Source organism: Calidris pugnax, unplaced genomic scaffold, assembly GCF_001431845.1.
Source record: "Calidris pugnax isolate Ruff unplaced genomic scaffold, ASM143184v1 scaffold70, whole genome shotgun sequence".
NCBI lineage: Eukaryota > Metazoa > Chordata > Aves > Charadriiformes > Scolopacidae > Calidris > Calidris pugnax.
The window spans coordinates 1,269,063-1,289,507 of NW_015090862.1; the positions used below are offsets into that span (position 1 = coordinate 1,269,063).

General features: G+C 39.5%; 1 protein-coding gene across 1 annotated transcript in view; it reads right to left on the minus strand.

Annotated features, from left to right (window-relative positions):
* Positions 1-20,445, minus strand: part of UBE2Q2 (ubiquitin conjugating enzyme E2Q family member 2) — a 54,265-nt gene that overhangs the window by 30,680 nt on the left and 3,140 nt on the right. The window contains exon 3 of the mRNA XM_014944291.1: positions 3,149-3,253. Coding sequence (XP_014799777.1) covers positions 3,149-3,253 — 105 coding nt within the window. The remainder of the gene's footprint in view (positions 1-3,148; positions 3,254-20,445) is intronic.

Below are 20,445 nucleotides of genomic sequence, written 5' to 3' on the forward strand. Positions count from 1 at the left end.
ATAAGTTAATTATATTGATTATAATTAATATAAGACCAACAACAAAATATAAAAATAATATATACATCTATAATATAACTTCTAATGCTTCAGTTCTGAGAAGTTGGTAGTTCTTATGGACACCATAATGCTGGTTTAGAACACAAAACCAACTCAAACAATTTTTGTTTCCCTTGTTAACATCTTACAAACCTGAAAACAGTTTAGAACTGTTTCTGGAAACCTATCCTACATTAGAAGGCCTTTTTATACATGAAGAAATCTTTCTAATGCAGTATGAAAGCATTAATAATTTCAGGATAACCTTTAATGATATTAATATACTGCTGGGTTCACTAAGAAGCTCGTTGTTTTCTAATTACCAAGGAACATGGACTGATGTAGTATGGTGTAAGTATACACACACTTATTTTTCCTACCTGTTTCTATATATGTACACACACAGAGGATCTATATCTATACATAAATAAATCAATACACCTTAGCCTACCACTGAAGGAAACTGCTGAAGAAGGACACAAGAGGAAACAGAGGGAAGAAATAACTGTCATGTGGAGTGTGGCCACTACTCAGCTGCCAGTTAGTCTGTGACAGTAACTGGCCTCACGTACAGTCTGCAGCTTTGGGCAGTTTTCAGGAAGTAAAGCAAAACTTCTTCCTGCATTTTGTCTCTACGATACATTATTAGTTGCTGCCGCATTGGTAGTTTGCAAGAGCCAGCATTCTTTCCTGAAATGCAATCATGTGAAATCAAATCTACATTCTTAACACAGAAGCAGGGTGCTTAGGGACAGCAGCTTACCTAAGTTGTACGCATACTTATATGCCAGGAATTCTATACTTTTGAAGTCTTCCATGCAAGTTTAAGCCGTCAAGGTTTGAATAGTGTGAGGATTGAAGCTGCCCATCAGAATTTAAGTCCATTTCACTATTTCCTTTCAAAAGAAAATCTCCGAATCATGTATAGTTATATTTAATAACCCACGTACTAAAGTCTGAGACTTTAGATGCACAACTATAGCTTCCCTTATATTAAACAGAACAGTAAAACTGAGGTAGGATTTCTCCTTTGCATGGCACAACCACTAGAAGGCAGCTGGCAGTTTCAGCTACCAGCACTGATGCACAGGATCTGAAAGGGAATTCAGGAGACAGTAGGGGTCAGAGAGGATTCTGTAGCCCCTTTATCTGCGGACTGGAACCTGTGCTAGCAGTGCTTTTAGCACACGCTCGCTGCACTCAGTTCAGCTCCTGGAAGAGTCCAATGCAATTTCCCATTCAAAATTTGACTGTTTCAATAACTTAATGAGTTTAGAGCAACAAAGCAGAAACCATCCTTTAGACACAATAAATTAAATGAAAAATGGTTTGAAACATTCTAGGAGTCTAAATTTAACCAAGTTTTTAGGAGATAATGTGATAAATCAGAAGCCTCTGGATCTCTACAGGTTTCTTATCCCTTCCTACCCTTCTCCAAGGAGCCTGAGTGTGAGTTCCTCCCCTTCACAGGTGCTGGTGCAAGTGAGTTGCAAGAGGAAAAACTGTAGGGAGAAAAAACAAACCCCAAACACACAAAGCCAAGCCTTTTGAGCAAAACAAAGAAGTCAGATTTTGTAGTCTAAGTATTTGTCTCTCTTCAACCACTCCCATCTGTCTTCATCTTGGCGTAACACGGTGTGGGGTGGATTCCTGAGAAACCAATGGGCCATCCACAGGTGTCTATTACATCAACCCACCAGCTTTTACATGGGCAAGTACCATCTTGATATCAGGAGCTGTTTTCTTACAACGTACATAGGCAATCTATGTGCACATGTAATTCAGCACAGTAAGTCCTATGGCATGTTTGCAATAAAGCTTTCTACCCTATTGCAAGCAAACCTGAAGGTAGTTAAACATAGCAAATATCTTGTTTAAAAACTGTAGTCTGAAGCCACTAGTTCACACCAGATTCAAGCTGGTGAGCCTTTTGAAAAGTGCATTGAAGAAAAATGTTGATTTGTGTGTTAGTTTTCGGATTATTTCTGACAGAAGTCAAATGTGTCTGAAATATTCTTTAGAAAAAGAAAGTTACACATCCTTATTTAAGGTCAAATATGCTTGATTAACATTATCCCAATAAACATTACAGGTAAGTGATTTCATAAGAAAACACATTCCCAAGTTTTCAAAAAACCAAGGCACACACTAAGGCCAGCACATATTCCATGCAAGAAGCAGTATTCTGCAGATTGATTTGCTTTGTATGCATCATGTGCACACATGCATTCCTTATGCAAAAATAAACAAAAAATGTTAAAATAATCTGTTAATAAATATCATCTGTAAGGGCTATTTAATATCCATAAAGCTCAGTTTGGAGAGGAAAAAACACACTCAATCACTGAATGTGTTAGTAGGTTGCACTAGTGCTCTTTGTGGAACAAAGTACATTTGTACTGAAATTTTTGCCCAAGTAATACTCAAGGACACTTGAACAGAATTCAATAATGGGAAGCTAATTTTTTTATATGTGTATATGCACTCACACAGCTCCTATCACTACATCAAAAAGCTTTTTAAGGAAGATATAACGCCTGATAGTTTTCTGAAATTCAAAGCTACCATTAGAATCTGTGCAAACATTTTCTTTAAAAAGCAATCATCCAAAATCATAACAGCGTTCAAACTTATCACTATCTAAGGAACATTCTGATGAACCAGAAGCTGTCTGGTCAAGTCGTCTTTACTGACATTAGGAATTCTTTGTGTTAGCTACCATTACAGCCATGTTTTGGAGAATATACATTCTCAAGAACACAAAGCCTTTCCCTCCATAATTGATCTCTGTGCAAAGAAAACACTAGAAGAGCTGTTCAATTCAGTAGTTTTAAGTTCTCATGCATTTCACCATTCAATTATTTTCAGAAAACCTTAAACTGTGCAAATATTGGGGCTGAAATTTAACTTTTTTAAAGATCAATCATTTAAATCATCTTCTACTCCTTACCCCAAATCTTTCAGACTACTTTGGTTTCATACGTTTTTAGAAGAGACACTTGTGTTTACAAAACCCTCAAATAATCCCAACTAATGTAACTTTTTGTTAATGTGACAAAGCTAAATAAACACCCCAAACACCTAAAAAACAAACAAAACACTTGCTCACCAAAGTATTGCTCTTCTTAATATCTTCTAAACGCTCTAAGACTGAAGTCAGGTTTGGGTCATCTGATTCTACAAACCATATTGGTGATGAAGAGGGGTAAGACTCCTGTTAAAAAAAAAAAAACACAAAACACAACATTAAAGACTCAACAAATAAACAAACAAAAAAAAAAACCCATAAAGCTTTTAAAACTCGTTCACACCCAAAATTTCACAACATAGTATTAATATTACCTTTTATCTTACTCTAAAGTCAGGTAAGATAGAAGCTTTTAACACAACATTTTTAGGCAATGCAAGAGAAGTTGAAAGAAATTCAGCCAACTGGTTCTTCTAGTGTTTCACCCTATTTTCATCTTGAGCAGATGATGGACATAGATAAGAAACAGTGCTGAAAAGTTTAAAACCCCGGAGGCGAGTGGAGCAGGAGGGAGAAATTTAGAAATGTAGTACAGGTGATTACCAAAAACTTGAAATCACAAGCAGTACATGTCAAAGAATAAGACTATATTGATGCCGATTTTTCATAAAAAAAGAGATTCTTCCAAATAAAAGCTGTGAAAGCAACTAAGGCTGGAATTCTTTAGATTTCTTCCTCAAAGAGGATTATTCAAACTGTTCTAGCACTGGCCCTCAGACTGAAGCAACAGAACTTCGCCTCCAAGGCAGAAGATTTGACCTAACAGGCAGATCATGATGCCAAAAATCTGTAGTTTTATCTTTGTACCATCAAGGCTCATACAGAACGTTCCACTGCTGAAATATTTCTCAAACAATATATTAAGAAAGCTTACAGAGTAACTGTCTTCCATCAATAGAGTCCTACAGTTGTTAAGCAGGTGCCAACACATCCCAGTGACAGTGAGATCAAATGGGTTCACAGGATTAGAAGTGTACTCAATTTTCCAGAACAAGCCACATACACCATACGGAGCAGATGTGACCCCCAACCCCTCATACAATCCATGACAAGTGATTTTTCCGTCACTAAGCTGCCACAGCACGCAGCCCTGCAAAAGCTGCTAGAAAAACTCTTGCTACAGAAAGGAAAACAGAAGTTCTTTGCCTCTTGTTTAGATGTTTCAAAAAGAATTTCCATTTTTTCCCTAACACAGGCTTGGTAACATTGTGAGGATGGAGGAAACCATGTAGCTTCCAACCCAACAGTAAGTGTTTCTTCATACCATTGACTTATCTGGACTTTTTTTTTGTTTTGTTTTGTTTTAGTTATTCAAGGCATTCTCCACTTATCACCCGTTCAATCAAATTCTAGTAGCTAAGGACAAATTGCTGAACCTCAGTTTTATCACCCAGATATTATCTTCATATCCTCAGGTGTTACAAAATAACATGAGGGAATTTTCATTCATTTCCCTCACTGCAGTTTAAAAGGAAAAATTCCGCATCTCTCATTCCAGAAACAACAAATCATGCTTCATTCTTCAACGCTTACAGCATCGAGGTTCCTACCATGACTTTAACAGGTGACTCCAAAATAAGCACTACACTTACATATTTACACTCTTTCTTGAGTGTGTATTTCTTGCTTCAGAGTTTTCAAGACAGCAGCAAGCAGCTTCACAGAAAGAAGACATCACACCTATCTGTCAGTGTTACTGGCTGGTCTTCAGCGATTCCCAAGCAAACTTAGCCTTAGCAAGCTCTCATGGTGTGAAAGAAAAACTCAGACCTTCCTAACTTAACGTAGCTCCTGTCATTTCAAAGGTACTTGTTCTGTTAGAATGCAGAACACTATCCATTTGAAAACTGGAGAAAAATACAAGCATGTTAGAATTGGCTTTTAATAACATGAAGCTTAATTCCTACCTGACCTTCTAGCTAAAGTGCCTGAGCCACTTTAGGAGCCACACTTCATGAAAGATACTCCAGGTTTTGTACTGCTAACATCTCTCTCATTTTTAATAGCATGCAACGTGCCTGTCAAGTCTTCTGCGACAGTGCAATTCTTACCTCAAGACTTTCACCCTGCACACTGGGAACATCACAAAGGAGACTTCACTAACCGTGGCCCTGCTGCCTGAAGACTCGTTTGAACCAGCTATTTTTGAGACCTCAACTTCTCTTGCCAGCTCTTTAAGTTAAGAGAAAGGCAATAGGGTAAACACAGCCTTCAGATGACACCAGCATTCCCACCAGAAAATACAAAGAACAAGTAAAATCCCGTCCAAGATTCACAGAGCCATCTGCTTCTTAAAATCCTCAGACTCATTAGAATAAAAATATTCTCCAGATACAGTCAACATTTGGACTGTGTATGCGCATTCTCCTAACAGGTATTTTTGGCTTGGTTTTTTAAGCATTTGTTAATTATGGTAGTCCAGGTCGAAGCAAGTCTATTAAATGCAATGATTTATAGAAGATAAAACACCTGTCAGTCCACTCTTCTAAGCCACATCTGGAATCTGCAGACTGCTTGCAGAATGAAGCTCAACTCTTCACTGGCTATATTCTTTTTTTTTTTTTCCTGACAATTCTGTTTCTCTTTCCTCTACCAGAAGGATTAAATGAACCAACCCACAGTAGGACATTTGTTGGTCACAATCAGTATCTATCCCAGTCTGGGGGAGCTATACAAAAATCTCCTCCAAAAAACTTGAAGGAAACCCTCCGTCAGACGGGGACATGACGGATAGTGCAGATGTGATGACCAAGCAATCCCACCAAGCGTTTAACTACATTACAGCATCCGCTTGAATGTGCTGATGTTTCTGCACTGAATGACACTCCTTCCTCATTCTTTGCTCTCATTCCAACTTCTGCCATTTTTTGCAACAAAAGCAAGTTCTGCTGTATGTGAGAAAACACACTGGGATTTGATACTGCCTGCATTATTACTGTATAGCACAAATCTATTACTATTATTACTATACCCTAAAAATGACTAGATATTCACATTTTTTGTCTGCTTTAGCTTTTGAGGCATGAATGGGAACAATGCATTTATCAGAACAGCTTTTCTTAAACCCTGTGCGAGCATATTCACTCATTTGCATCAGAAAATATTTCAAATTTTAGACTGCTGGAATATGCATATTAAATTGCACATTCCAACTTTTCCCACAACAGATTAAAATGCGTGTTCAATCAAACTTTCACTTTGTTGGAACACTTTAATTCTTCAGACTTACCAATAAATGTGTTTGTTTAACTTGAAAAAAATAAATGGCACTAAGTTTCTGTAGATCTAAGTAATCCATATTTTTGGAACAGCTAAGTTTCACGCGGATATGAGTCACTATATTTTGAAATACAGAATTCACACACAAACTTAAAACATTCTGATCTTGAGATATAAACAGGCTCATGAGTTTGTAATTCTATAGCACGCAATGAAAAACTAAGCTTGTGGTTTGTAAGGTCAAAAAAACCTCAATTTCACACAAGCTAAGTCTGTGGAGAGAATTAAGCCAGCTTTTTCTTCCACGTCTGCATCCTATAGGGAGGAGAGCTGGATCCGAGTTGTTCTGTCATGTAAGGAACACAAGCTTTCCAAATACAAAGAGACAAACCCTAAAAGAGCAGTTATTGTACTATTAATTCTTAGTGGCCAAAAAACCCAAACGATTATTTTGGGTCCTTTGCTCCCCAGCTGACGTGCTTTACTATTAATTCTTAGTGGCCGAAAAACCCAATTATTTTGGGTCCTTTGCTCCCCAGCTGACGTGCAGTGATTTTGTATGATCTAGCTCAGCTGCACAGGCTTCACCCATATTAAGTGTTGGAAATTTTTTTTTTACATAACTGCTGTAACATGACATTTTCCTGCTCTGTACAAGCAAAAGCAAAAATTCATGACAAGAGGGAAAAGCCGCAGTGCTGCGATTTGGGCAGCCCTCACAAGCTAAGGGCCCGGGAAGCCAATGCCATTGCTCCGTGAGAGGTGACACGCCGAGATGACATCACACCGCGCATGTACCCAGGCCTGAGGACAAAGGGGGGAATGTTTACAGCCAGCCCAGATACAGTCACAATGCATGGGATCATCACTTCTGGACGCTCTTTGTATGAACAGCAGGACAGACCCGGAGCTTTGTCAACACAAACGCTTCTGTAACAGAAAGCTGCAAAAGCCTCCAGCCTCCTCATAAACACACAAAATACAAAGAGGGTAAAGCCCCGCACTCCTGCCGCTGGAACAATTTCAAAACCTATCAAATCATTTAGGAAAACCACAGCCTATTAGAAGAACACACACAGGATCCCTCTGCTCAGACATTCCGTTGCACCCTCTGTAAGAGGGTCTACATACATTTTGCTAACCAAAAAAAATATTTAAAAAGGCAGCAAAACATGACAGAAGATATCAGGAACACAGGCATTAAGACAGCTTTTCCCGGGTAGAGATCCATCATCTAAGTATATCCTTTCTAAGCTTTCTCATCCTTAACAATCAGGCTGGTTTACTTGCAGAGTTACATAATCTTTATCCTGCTCTGTAAAGCTGCAGCGACACGATTTTGATGTGAGCAAGAGACTTTTAAAGGAGCTATTTCTAAATTACTACAATTCTGTTGAAATCGTGAAGTTGCTAAATTAAAACATCACATCTTGCTGACATTCCTAAGATTAGAACAACCTGTACACGCAGCCTGTGATGAGGTAAGAGCGTAACCACGTCTCCCTGTACACAACGGAGCCATTTTATCATGGCCAAGTGGGAGGAACACACATTTAAACACACGTCTTCAGCGTTATGATTTAAAAATCACAATTACATGCTGACAGTTGTTCATTTTCTTTAATTTCCAGATCATCTTAGACTGAAAAATTGTTGGTTTTCTTTTACTTAGCATACTGGCTAGACAAAATTCAACCAATTTTATTTCTTTTCTGTTTATAGTTTTTGTAACATCTCCATCATTGACAGAATCCAGTTCTGTGCTTTTTACACCAGCTACAACTAAAACTTAGCTGATTTTCATAACAGCACTTTTATCTTCTCAGTCCCAAAATTTTTTGTCCTCTCCCCTTTACTCCGAAACAACAGAACATCAGACCCCCAAATCTTTTAACCAGCTTAATTGCTTTGAGAAGGCTGGCATGAGAGCGTTCTAGCTCACACAAGGCTTGGTAACAAAGTAAATCCTAATGTAACAGGACATTTCAGAGGGCTGATACGGCCTTTTCAAGGTGAATACATTCCCAGCTATAAGGGCACATCAAGTAATTGATCGCAAATCATAGATGGCTTTGCCTCAGCAGACACCGTGATGCTACCAAGTTTGTTTGAACTAAATATGAGAAATACTTTTTTTAAAAAATAAAATCAAGTCCCACTGGTTAGGGATCAAATACATATCCTAAACAAACATTCAAAAAAATACTGAAGATTAGACTATATAATGAACTACAATTTAGTATATATTGTTTTAAATTATTAGTCAATCATTCGCTACTTATGAATTTTTCACCGGTGTCAACCTGCCTTTAGAGAGAAAAATAAAAACAAGCAAGAGATTTAATATTAACAAAAATATCAGGACATGAGAAGATATTCTTAAAACTAAAGTTTAGCTTGATGACCATAAAACACTAGTACTTACAGCTTCTTAAAAGAGTATTACTTGTGATTACGCTACTGACAGATTGCTTCCCATATATTAGGGGCCAAATTTGATGCTACCAAGTTTGTTTGTTTGTTTGAATTAAATACGAGAAATACTTTTTTTAAAAAATAAAATCAAGTGATGCTACCAAGTTTGTTTGAACTAAATATGAGAAATACTTTTTTTAAAAAATAAAATCAAGTCCCACTGGTTAGGGATCAAATACATATCCTAAACAAACATTCAAAAAAATACTGAAGATTAGACTATATAATGAACTACAATTTAGTATATATTGTTTTAAATTATTAGTCAATCATTCGCTACTTATGAATTTTTCACCGGTGTCAACCTGCCTTTAGAGAGAAAAATAAAAACAAGCAAGAGATTTAATATTAACAAAAATATCAGGACATGAGAAGATATTCTTAAAACTAAAGTTTAGCTTGATGACCATAAAACACTAGTACTTACAGCTTCTTAAAAGAGTATTACTTGTGATTACGCTACTGACAGATTGCTTCCCATATATTAGGGGCCAAATTTTCCAAAGGCAGTTTTGGAAGATGCAAGTAAGCATTTTCTGCCAATTCCCACTGGTTAGGGATCAAATATATATCCTAAACAAACATTCAAAAAAATACTGAAGATTAGACTATATAATGAACTACAATTTAGTATATATTGTTTTAAATTATTAGTCAATCATTCGCTACTTATGAATTTTTCACCGGTGTCAACCTGCCTTTAGAGAGAAAAATAAAAACAAGCAAGAGATTTAATATTAACAAAAATATCAGGACATGAGAAGATATTCTTAAAACTAAAGTTTAGCTTGATGACCATAAAACACTAGTACTTACAGCTTCTTAAAAGAGTATTACTTGTGATTACGCTACTGACAGATTGCTTCCCATATATTAGGGGCCAAATTTTCCAAAGGCAGTTTTGGAAGATGCAAGTAAGCATTTTCTGCCACTGGGTACTTGAGCGGCCGTGAAATCTATATGCTGAGAACCTTTAAAAGTCAGCAGATTGTCATTTGCCCTCCTATCCCATTCTTTATAAGAAAAAAACCAAGCAAGAGATATAATATTAACAAAAAATATCAGGACATGAGAAGATATTCTTAAAACTAAAGTTTAGCTTGATGACCATAAAACACTAGTACTTACAGCTTCTTAAAAGAGTATTACTTGTGATTACGCTACTGACAGATTGCTTCCCATATATTAGGGGCCAAATTTTCCAAAGGCAGTTTTGGAAGATGCAAGTAAGCATTTTCTGCCACTGGGTACTTGAGCGGCCGTGAAATCTATATGCTGAGAACCTTTAAAAGTCAGCAGATTGTCATTTGCCCTCCTATCCCATTCTTTATAATAATTTTAAAAAGCAGAAAGCAGGAAGAGTCACTTTCAACTCAGGTTTTTTGAAACTTCATTGGAAGTAATCCAAACAAAACTATTTCCCAGAAACCTCAAGATATTCAAACCCCAAAAAAGCTGTATTTTCAAACATCCAGACATCACCATTTGCTCTGCTGTACAGACTGAATGAGTTATTGAACATATTACAATAGCCTAACATTTCATTTCCAAGTTCAAGTAAAAATTTGCACTTTTACATAGGAAAGCATTGTTGTTTCTCTAAGAATCTAACAGTTCAGTTATTCAGAGTTCTAAAGAAAAGTGTATGCAATGGGGGGTTAAAAATAAAATTTAATATTGGAAGAGGGGAGGAAGCAAAGTGAATTTTACCCACCCCTACTGAGCAGGGGGAAAACTTCAACCTGCTTTTCTTTTGAATTTTAAGATTGTATACAACATACTATTAACTTGCCCAATGCATATAAACAGAAGGACATCTGTTATTCACTAGAGTTCAGTAAAACAGAGATCTTTAACTGTTTCTATACCACAGAATGCAAGCTTGTATTAGCTTTGATTTTCTTACACTCTTCCTGAAGTCAAAGCCTGACACGCTCAGTTCAGTGAGAAAACCTGTAACAACTCATGGATTTGGTGAAGCACTAAGTTCGAGGGACTCAAACACAGGTATCTCTTTCAAACACAGAAAATTACTGCAATTCTACCCTCCAGTTTAGTGACTGCCTTGACAGTGAGAGCCTGTAACAAGACAATCCCAGATGAAGCACCACCCTTTGGTCAGACCCCTGGAGATTGCAGGAGCTTAATCTTCTTGCCCCTTCACAGGAGGAGGGTGAAAGAATCCCATACTCCTGCTCCGTGTAGGTTCTGCTGATGTGCTCCTCGCTGCAGAACTGAGTACCTTCAGGAGCACATTGAAACAACACGACTGACAGGGTCACGGCGTTCCTCTCCCGCACACTCTCCAGGGAACGATGCAAGCGTAGCAGAGTATCTTGTTTGAGAATTATGTTATTAAATACAGCCACGTTAGAGTAGGCAGGGTCAAAGGCACATGCCTCCCGGAACAGAGCAACCACAACTCTATAGGTGTCTGTAAAATTCACTCTGCGATCACGAATTGTCCCAAAGAAAACTAAATATAGTTCTCTGTACAAACAAGTTCTACTAATTGCAGGAGGCTACCACAAAGGAATGTTTATGTTAAGAGTGTAAAGAATGGTTATGGACGTTACTTTTGTCTTCACACCAGACCTCCTCTTGGGCAGAGCCACACCAGGCTTGCACAGACACACCACCGACGGTCTGACCCTTCGCACCTTCCACAGCCCCTTTCTGCACGAGTGTTGAAATGAACTGAAAGCCTAGATCATGGAACACTTTTTGCAATACATAAGTTCAGCAGCACCTGCACCTGCCAAGATTCATAAGAATAATCCACTCATGTAAAAATTATTCCAAAACCCAAGCAGCTTGTAATTTACAACCTCATCTGCACAAATTCATTTGTTCAACCCAGGCCCATAGAATTATCTTGAAATTATTATTGGATCTTTAACTTTTTTTTTTTTTTTTTTTACTTTGGATACATCTGAGGCAGAAAATTTGGGGGGTATAAATCAAACAACCCCTGGAAAAGACTTGAGGAAATGCTGCTTTCAAACAGGCACAGACAAAAGACCAATATTTTCAAAGTTTGTGAAATAATCCAAGCCATTTCCGTGCTTTACTTCCATGTCTCCGTCCAGGTACACACATTTAAATCTCTCACTGCTCAATCATCATTACCCTAGAAGAAGCCAAAATGCATACAGGCAAAGTAGCAAAGGCACAAAACATCACTTCAAATGGCCACAAACATGAATGCAGATGTGGCATCAGAGTTCTTACACTTCTTATGGCTAAATTCTTTCAGTCAGGTTTTTACAGCCAGTCATTCTTCAAACTACTTAATCTACACAAAATGTCCCAACTGCTGATTCCAGCATGTGAAATTGCACATTACCCTTGGAAAAATCAGTTTATCAGGCTCTCTTATCAGCTGCCACAACCTCATCCACTCCCCTTACCAAACAAAGGGCAGCAGGCTACTTGTTTGTCCAGTATAACACAACTACACAATTAAAATATGCACTTTGAGCATAGAAGTAAAAAAAAAAAAAAAAAAAGGCATTTTCCTGATAAAAAACACAGTTATTGATCTTCACCATGAAGGAACACTTTATTCTCTAGGTCATCAGCATTATGCAGCATGCCATCTATCCACTCAAAGAAATTCACAGAAAAGACAAACACTTTCAACACTTTGGTGGGGACCCAAAGTAAAATCCACCCGATGTTATGGTGCTGCTGCTCAAACACAACTCCCAACACTAAGCCCAGCTCAGCAACTGACACTCGTTCAAGAACAGCCTGTAGCCTTTGAACATGAGAACTGTTGTCGAGGGCCAACCCGGTTAAGTGAGCTAAGGAACATTCCACTGCCAACCCCTCCAACAGCAACAAATAAAATGACAGCTCACCCACACTGAAAACAGAGCTCAGAACGCAGCGCCACTGAAGACAGAGTGACCTGCTCTCTGGAAGGTTGTAGAGCTGAGACTACAATCCAGATTTTTACCACAGCACGTCACAGCAGTTGGATCAACCCACCTTGCTCCTCACACACAGAAAAGCCACTGCTGTGCTTGTACTCTCCTCTCCACAGTTGTCAGAGGATGGCTGTTTTAGAGCCCTCAGCCAGGAGGGGTTCTCTGCTTTAATGCATGCATTATACATGCTCTTCAGCTGGCCAGGGTTTATCTAATAAGCAGCTAGATATGTGTGCTAAAGAGAGAGGTGTTTTGCAAATCTGACTCTTCAGTACTTTCTTTACCAGCAGCACAGTAGCTTATGTATCCAAATTCCTGGAGGAAGCCTGGTTACTTGAAATAAATTATCAATTTGTTCAAATCATCAAGCGTTAGTAATTACCTACTTCTGCAACTATACAGACAGGTGCATCCATAAAACCTACCTCTGACACCAGCATCACAAAGCCAGAGCAGCAAGAAACAGCTTCTGATAAGGCTAGAACTGAAGAAGTGGTTATAACTAAGTTGCAACACGTCCCTCTCTCGCCAACTTAACCTGAAAAACAAAGGTTTCCTAGCAGATCTGATCTTGCCTTCACCACTGAGTTACTCCTCAGCAGGCAAACTCCGACATCACCTCTGCTGCCACCCAAAAATCCAGACTTCCAAGCATTCAAACCGCTCTACCCCTTTTCCAAAGGCAGGGTCCCTGTTCCCCTCTTGGAGAACAGCTTTCCCCTTTCCTCCCCAGCTCTCCCTTTACAAACTCACCCCAGACACACCTGGAGATAGAACCACTGCTGACAGAGGTCCTGCTGCTCCTGCACCTGAGCAGCTCTCCAGCCACCACCCACCAGGTTCCTCAGCTCTCACTCACACCAGCACCTACCAGCTGCCCTGACTTGGTCACTGGCCTTCAGATTAGAGCCATTTAGGTGGAACTTTGTCATCCCTCCCCTCCCTCCAAAATTTCAGTACCATGGAGTTCAAGCGATGTTTACTATTAATAAGTTAAATACCGCACTCTTACCACAGTTATTTCCTACTTCAAAAAATTCAAGGAAGCCTGTGGTATCTTGAACACCACTGCACAGGAACGCTTTAATTTTTTTCTCATGCCACCGTACAAGTTCTGACAGAGCTTATGTTTCTGCCTTTCTGAATACACACCGAGGAAGCTATTGCAAGATCTGCAACCCTATTGAACACTCTCTCCCAGAGGGGTTAAAAAACTAGAGAGCTGGGAGAAAGGAGAATTTGGTCCAAACTAAATCTCAATAAATCATGCCCTAACTGCTCCACAGGACTTAATACACCAGGATGCCTTGTACGCACGAGATAACAAAACACAAACAAAACACCCAAGATCATTATTTTAATACCACGCTTAAAAGATTAGAGCTGGAAGCGAGAAGCCTATAAGACACACACGAACTGATGTGCTTATTTCCAGCAAAGATGTACTGAGCAGGATTCTGATCGTGTTAGCTTCAACTGTACTGAACACAGGCCGATTTAAGACCTACATGTTAAATAACCTCTCCTGATCAGTCATTTCATTTTCCCGTTGTCTTCTATGAGCTGGCGACAGGTCATTTTCACTTCTACAAAGCTTGCAGCTGAAGAAATACAGTGGAATGCTTACTAAATCATAAACTATCATGTCTCTTTAAAAGGGCATATTACCATTCATAGTCTAAAGAGAAAAAAAAAAAAATCTACTCCAGTCATGAATTCAGGGGTTTGTAATCTTTCAGAACTATATAAAGGTAAACCTGACAGTACTGAACAGCAATCCACCCTGAGGCATAACTAAAATAGTAGATATTTTTGTTAATCAGCTTCTAAAAACATTTGTTCCTATTTTTTTTTTAAATAATACTACTTAGAGAACTGTCTCCATCTCTTTGTCTCTTCCATTCTCCTGGAAGGAAGGTGATTTTTCAAGTAAACAAACGAACTACTTCCAGTTAGTGCAGTCCAGTTGTCTGGCCAGCCTCTCGTGCAGCCCACCGCTGGTGCCAGCTGGGGTCTTCCACACAGGAGCAACCCCAAGTGCCACGGAGGACCCGGGCAGTGCCTGGCAAGCGGCTCTGCCGGCAGCGCTGGCTTCAGCGTTTCCCCGGCACTGGCTGACTCCCCTGCCCTCTGTGTGACGGTACAGCTGTTTGTGCAGCCACGCAGGGGACCAGACTGGGAAACCATCCAGATTAACAATAACCCAGCAAGGAATTCTTACATGACGGCCAGGTCCTTAATCCAGTAAGCTCGGTTTTGGCCCCCTCACAGGGCACGCTGCCTTTGCTGGTCTGCGAGCAACAGCAGTACTACAGAGCGCACGGGACACAACCATACGTTGTTCTTCCTAGCAATTGTAATTTTTAATTCACGTTGAGGATATCAACATGTCATCAAGTCATCAACACACAGTATCCTCTGGCATAACACTGAAAACACACCTGCAGATTCATTCTAGTCCAAGTAAGTCTGACAGAATGAAGTTATTCTTTCCTTGGGAACACACTTGATCAGCTCCATTAATAACTTCTGATTTGACAGTGTTCCATTGCAGACAGACTGCCACGATGAATTTCCAGACTAGAATGCACTTTCTACACTACTCCCTAATTCTTCTAATTTCATTGATAAAAAGCTTGGAAAGAAAAGTCAAAATCTTAGCATGCCCTGCCCTTTCTCTCTACTCACCCCCCTCAAAAAAAACCAATGAACAACAAAATCCAGAGCAGCCATAGTGCATACCCCTTGCTTCTTGTAGCCTAAGGTTGGTCTCTGGTAAGGCCTCTCTCCTCACCCCCCTCAAAAAAAAACAATGAACAACAAAATCAAGAGTAGCCATAGTGCATACCCCTTGCTTCTTGTAGCCTAAGGTTGGTCTCTGGTAAGGCCAACGGCCAGTACTCCAATTTTGACACAAAGTAAATATTGTTGGCAACACAAATCAAAGGCAACCATCCCATGCCATCAAAGGCCTGTTAGGAAGCAGCCCTACTCTAAATTAGTCTCTTTAAAATCAGTGACTGTGAAGAAATATACAAAAGTTACCTTTCAGCCTTTTACAAAAACCTCCTGAACAGTTCACATGAGGAAGCATGCTGAGTAAAAAGAATATAATCCTTTTTATAAAACTCTTTATAAAGCTCTTTTAAAGACCACAACAGTCCCAGTTCTGAAATTATTATATCATCAACTCACCTAAGTAAACCATTTGAAATAAGTGCCATTTCCTGTACATTAAAACCTCAACATAAGCCACAATTTATATTTGAAGCCCACCATTGTGGCTTTCTAGGGTATTTTAGGAGCACTTCATACATTTTAGAGGGGACAGAACAACTGACCTGCAAAACCCTGCAGTACTGTTACAGCCCTTCACACGAAGCACAACTAAGCTGCAGTGTCAGAAAAGTAGGGGCCTGTGTCTTCCAGACACAAAAGATTCCTCCTACTCCTTTTTGCAATACTCCTTTTCCAACTACAGTCATGGCATACAAAGGTAAGTTAAAATCCTCACTTTTATAGGTTTGGGTTTTTTTGCTTAATTTTGGTTTGATAAATAAAACAAGACAAACCCACTCCTTTTCCAACTAAGTCGTAGCGTACAAAGGTAAGTTAAAATCCTCACTTTTATAGCATTTCTTTTTGTTTTATTTATCAAACCAAAATTAAGCAAGTTTGGGTTTTTTTGCTTAATTTTGGTTTGATAAATAAAACAAGACAAACCTTCTCAATTTCTATTGTGTATGCTTGATAAGAGTTATTTGAGTGCCTTTTTAAAAACTTCAAGTATATCTAATTCTAGCCAGAAAAGTAGGTATTATCAAGATAAAGCTGTGTATGTTTTTATTTAGTCTTGATAGCCATATGCTGCAAAACAAAGTTCTTAACCTCACTACAGAACATCTAGTAATTTAAAAAAACCCAACAAATATCTGTGGTTTGAACCAAAAGCCTCATTTATTATGTGGTTAGTTCTGTGTACAAATAAATAACCTTTTTAAAAGGTTATCAGCCGTCTAGGCATTAGCTAGGAGTGCATTTAATATTAAAAATCCTATGCCTTTGAAGAACGAACACACTTACTTTCTGTATATACCCCACTTGTCAAAAGCTTCACGGGCAATATCTTTTCATCCACTCTAGTTTAGAAGGGAAAATAAAGTCTTCTCCCATCAATTGCAGTTATCTGTACACAGCAACCTTTTCAAGTCTTTCATAGTAGCTTCTAACTCGGATTTAGCAGCAGGGCATTTTTCAGCAAAAGCAGAAGATACTTCTTTCCAGCAGAGGAGCAAGAGTGTACTGGAGTCAGCTGTATCACGTGAATGGAATTGTTAATGTCTGAAGGATGTCACTGCACATCAGAGCCCAGCATCTGTTTGGGGCAAAAATCTGCTCCCACACAGAGCTGGCACAAACCCTGCTCTACCTGCAAGTGCCACTCGAGGAAAAAGAATTTCAGTGGCAGTTTTGTGTATGGGTAGAGAGAGATTAATATCTAGTTTCTTTCTGAAGAGATTATATAAAAAAACAAGAGATTTTTTACAGCAGTCTAAGTCAGCCCTTTTTCTTGCAATAACAAGGAAAAGATTGAATAATTCTAACACACCCTTTGGAGCACTATGAGAGAAGTCTGATAAGTTACCAAACAAACTACAGGTTGCACTGAAAAACCCTTACCTGAAGTCATGATCAATAAGCACGCTCCTCTCAGTAAGGCCACTGTTTTGATACTATTTCAAAAAACGTGCAAAACAGGACCAGGATAAATACATATAGCAAAGGACACTGGTTTATTGAACTTGATTAATTGGAATATTGCCCTTAAATGAAAATGAAACCTGAGATAAACAGAAATAAAACTCCAGAAGGGAGACACTGCTGTTGGCATAACAAAATGGGAACGTGAAGGTACACAGCCTGAACAAGTTCAATAATTAAGACAGTTCTCCAGAATAAGCAGCAATGTTTCTGACAGGGATGACTCCACCCTAAAGTGCCTCTTTTAAAATAATCTGATTAACCATTTAAGTTCCAATATGCGTCATTACCAGAAATAATAAAGGACAGACTTGGACAAAGTTTGCCTGTCACGTTATGAAACAGACAAGCTATCAAGTAAAATATACCTTGCTTTAATCTCGAGCATTGCTCAGTATCACAGGTAGACTATTGCTAGGATGCTGCAGCAAATGTTTAACTGTGACAGTTCTACAAACTGTACTGCAGACAATCATCTCAGTGAGAAATTCCAGGGCAGACTTCTAATCAAACTGTGGAATTTAGTCTAGGAAACTTGTGGGGACCCGTGGAGTTCCTAAGCAGACAATCTCCCTCACCTCTCCAGGGTAACGTCTCCTCTTTCCTCTGCTTTCTCTCTCTAGACCGGGGAAAAGAAAGAGATCCATTGTGAAGGTCAGAGCAACTTCGTTATCAGGTCTCTTTTCAGACTTAATGCAGAAGCTCCTGAAAGCTTCCTTCCCTACCATACTTTTCTCCAGCCAATAACTTCAGCATCTGTACACACTGCTAGACAGCTTTCATTTTAGGTAAAATACTGAGGTACCCAAACAGAACCACAAAAAAAGAATAAAAATATTATTGAGATTTGTGCTTACTCTTCCCCTTAACAGGATTCTTGAGCATCCAGACACACAATCTACTATAAGCTTTTGTTGAGTAAAGGACATATCCTGGCTTGATCAGTACTGTAGGAGTTAAACTGGCTGGAAGAAACAAACAGCTTAAGTTACATATTTGCACTGCAAATCCAGAGCACTAAGGTAGCAGCTTCTGATGCAGGGGGTGAGTCTCCCCAAGAAAACACATTTACCAACAACTTTATAGCCTTAGCAGCTTTTGCATGCTACTACCACCATTTGAAGTTCTAGATCCCACTGTACCTGCATATCCACTGAAGCATAGTAAACAAGAGTCATGCTTTTCCTAGTTTATAGTACCTACAGAAAGAAAACTGGAGGCAATTAGCAGTCAAGAGACTCAATTGGGGGGGGTGGGGGAAAACAGCCACCTACTTCAAAGAGCCAAAAATTAGTCAACATTGGAAAGCACCAAGCTGCTTGCAGACAGCTGTGAAACAAAAGTTTCAAGAAGGTCGGACACAGCCTTTTGTCAAAGCAGAAGTCTTGGCTCTAAGATTTGAAACAGCTCTTTTTCCTGCTCTTTTTGCAAGTTCATATGCTACAATTCTAACAGCATGCGAAAGACCTCTTGACCTTTAGGGCAAGCAACTGTAATAGCAGATTGCAGACACTGTTTCCTCAATAATACACAAAAACACCAAGAGTGACCTAAGCCTGCTTCTTGCTTGTTCAGACACACCTCAACCAAAGGCCTACAAGTAAGCTGGTGTACGTCTTTGCAAGTTAAGAAAGAATTACTATCAAAAGTAACTACGACAAAAGCAGCCTCAGAAGCAGACATACACCACAGCACAAATCCCAGGCACCAAAAACTTCAGGCCCTTACTACTGGCTTCCCTGTTAGCTGTCATTTGACAAAGAAGAAATAACCCATCAAATTCAACTGGCAACTGAGGGTGCACAATCATCAGACCTTTTATTTTACTCTTTAGAGAGAGGCTTATGAAAGAGATCACATTGAGTGGAAAGAAATAGCCAGAACTCCTCAGCAATGAAACAATCTACTGAGTAAAGAAATATTTAAGCAAAGTCACACAATCCATCATCTGATAGGTCATGTCTGAAAACAAGAATACCAAAGCATCTTGCTTATTTTACCATAAAAAACCATCTTCTATCTTACAAGTATACAAGTGTCTGGTAAAATAAACACCAGCCCCATGACCATCAAACCGACTTCTCATGACAAGTAGCTGTGAAACCTGAAAGATCCTTTTAACAAGTCTCCTTAAATTTAATAAAGTTACTTTAAGGGAAGTAAGGACCTGATCAAGATTGTTAGATTTGCTGGCTTACATGCACATTTTCATCTTTCAGCACTCAAATACAGTTACATGCTTTTTTCTACCTCCGTGCTATCTGTTAGAAACTTTTGTCCTTTTATAGGCCAAAGACAAAAAAGCTGTAGAGTTTACCTTCCTCAAATCCAAACGTACTGACCCTATTTTCACCCACTTAAAATTTTTCAATACTCTGCTCTTAAGCTGAATCTTGATAAGGGGATTTAAATTCACTTATAGCTGCAGCCAGTCCAGCAAAAAATGAACCTCCAGCACTTTCCTGTACGTGAGTCACAGACGCCAATATATTCAAATCCTCTGGCAAGTTTAGGCCCTAAACTTTTAAAAACACGGAGGATTTTTACCACAGCATGCAACACTGAACGTTTCCTTCTGCTTCCTTCCCACTCATTTACAACAAACCAACCCCAACGAATTTAGGGGGGGAGGGAGGAAATGGAGGAACCACCCCAAAACACAGGAACGAGAAACCCCAAAGCAGACGGCAGGCAGGAGTCCCTCGCGTTCGTCAAGGCTGCTCGTTCCCCCTTCCCGAGTTTAAATGCCACCATGATGATAACACGGCCACCCGCCAGCAGACCGCAGGCGCTATTTTATCCCTCCAAATGAGAAGTTTCCCCGTCCCTCCCACCGCCGCGGCCCCCGGGAGGAGGCCCGGCCGCCCCCCGGCCCGCCCGTGGGGCCTTTCCCCGCCCGGTCCGGGGCGGGCCGCCGGCCCAGGCCTCGGCGGTGTGGCGCACTCCGCAAAGCGCTCGCCCTCCGCCTCCCCGCCGGGCTCCCACCGCCCG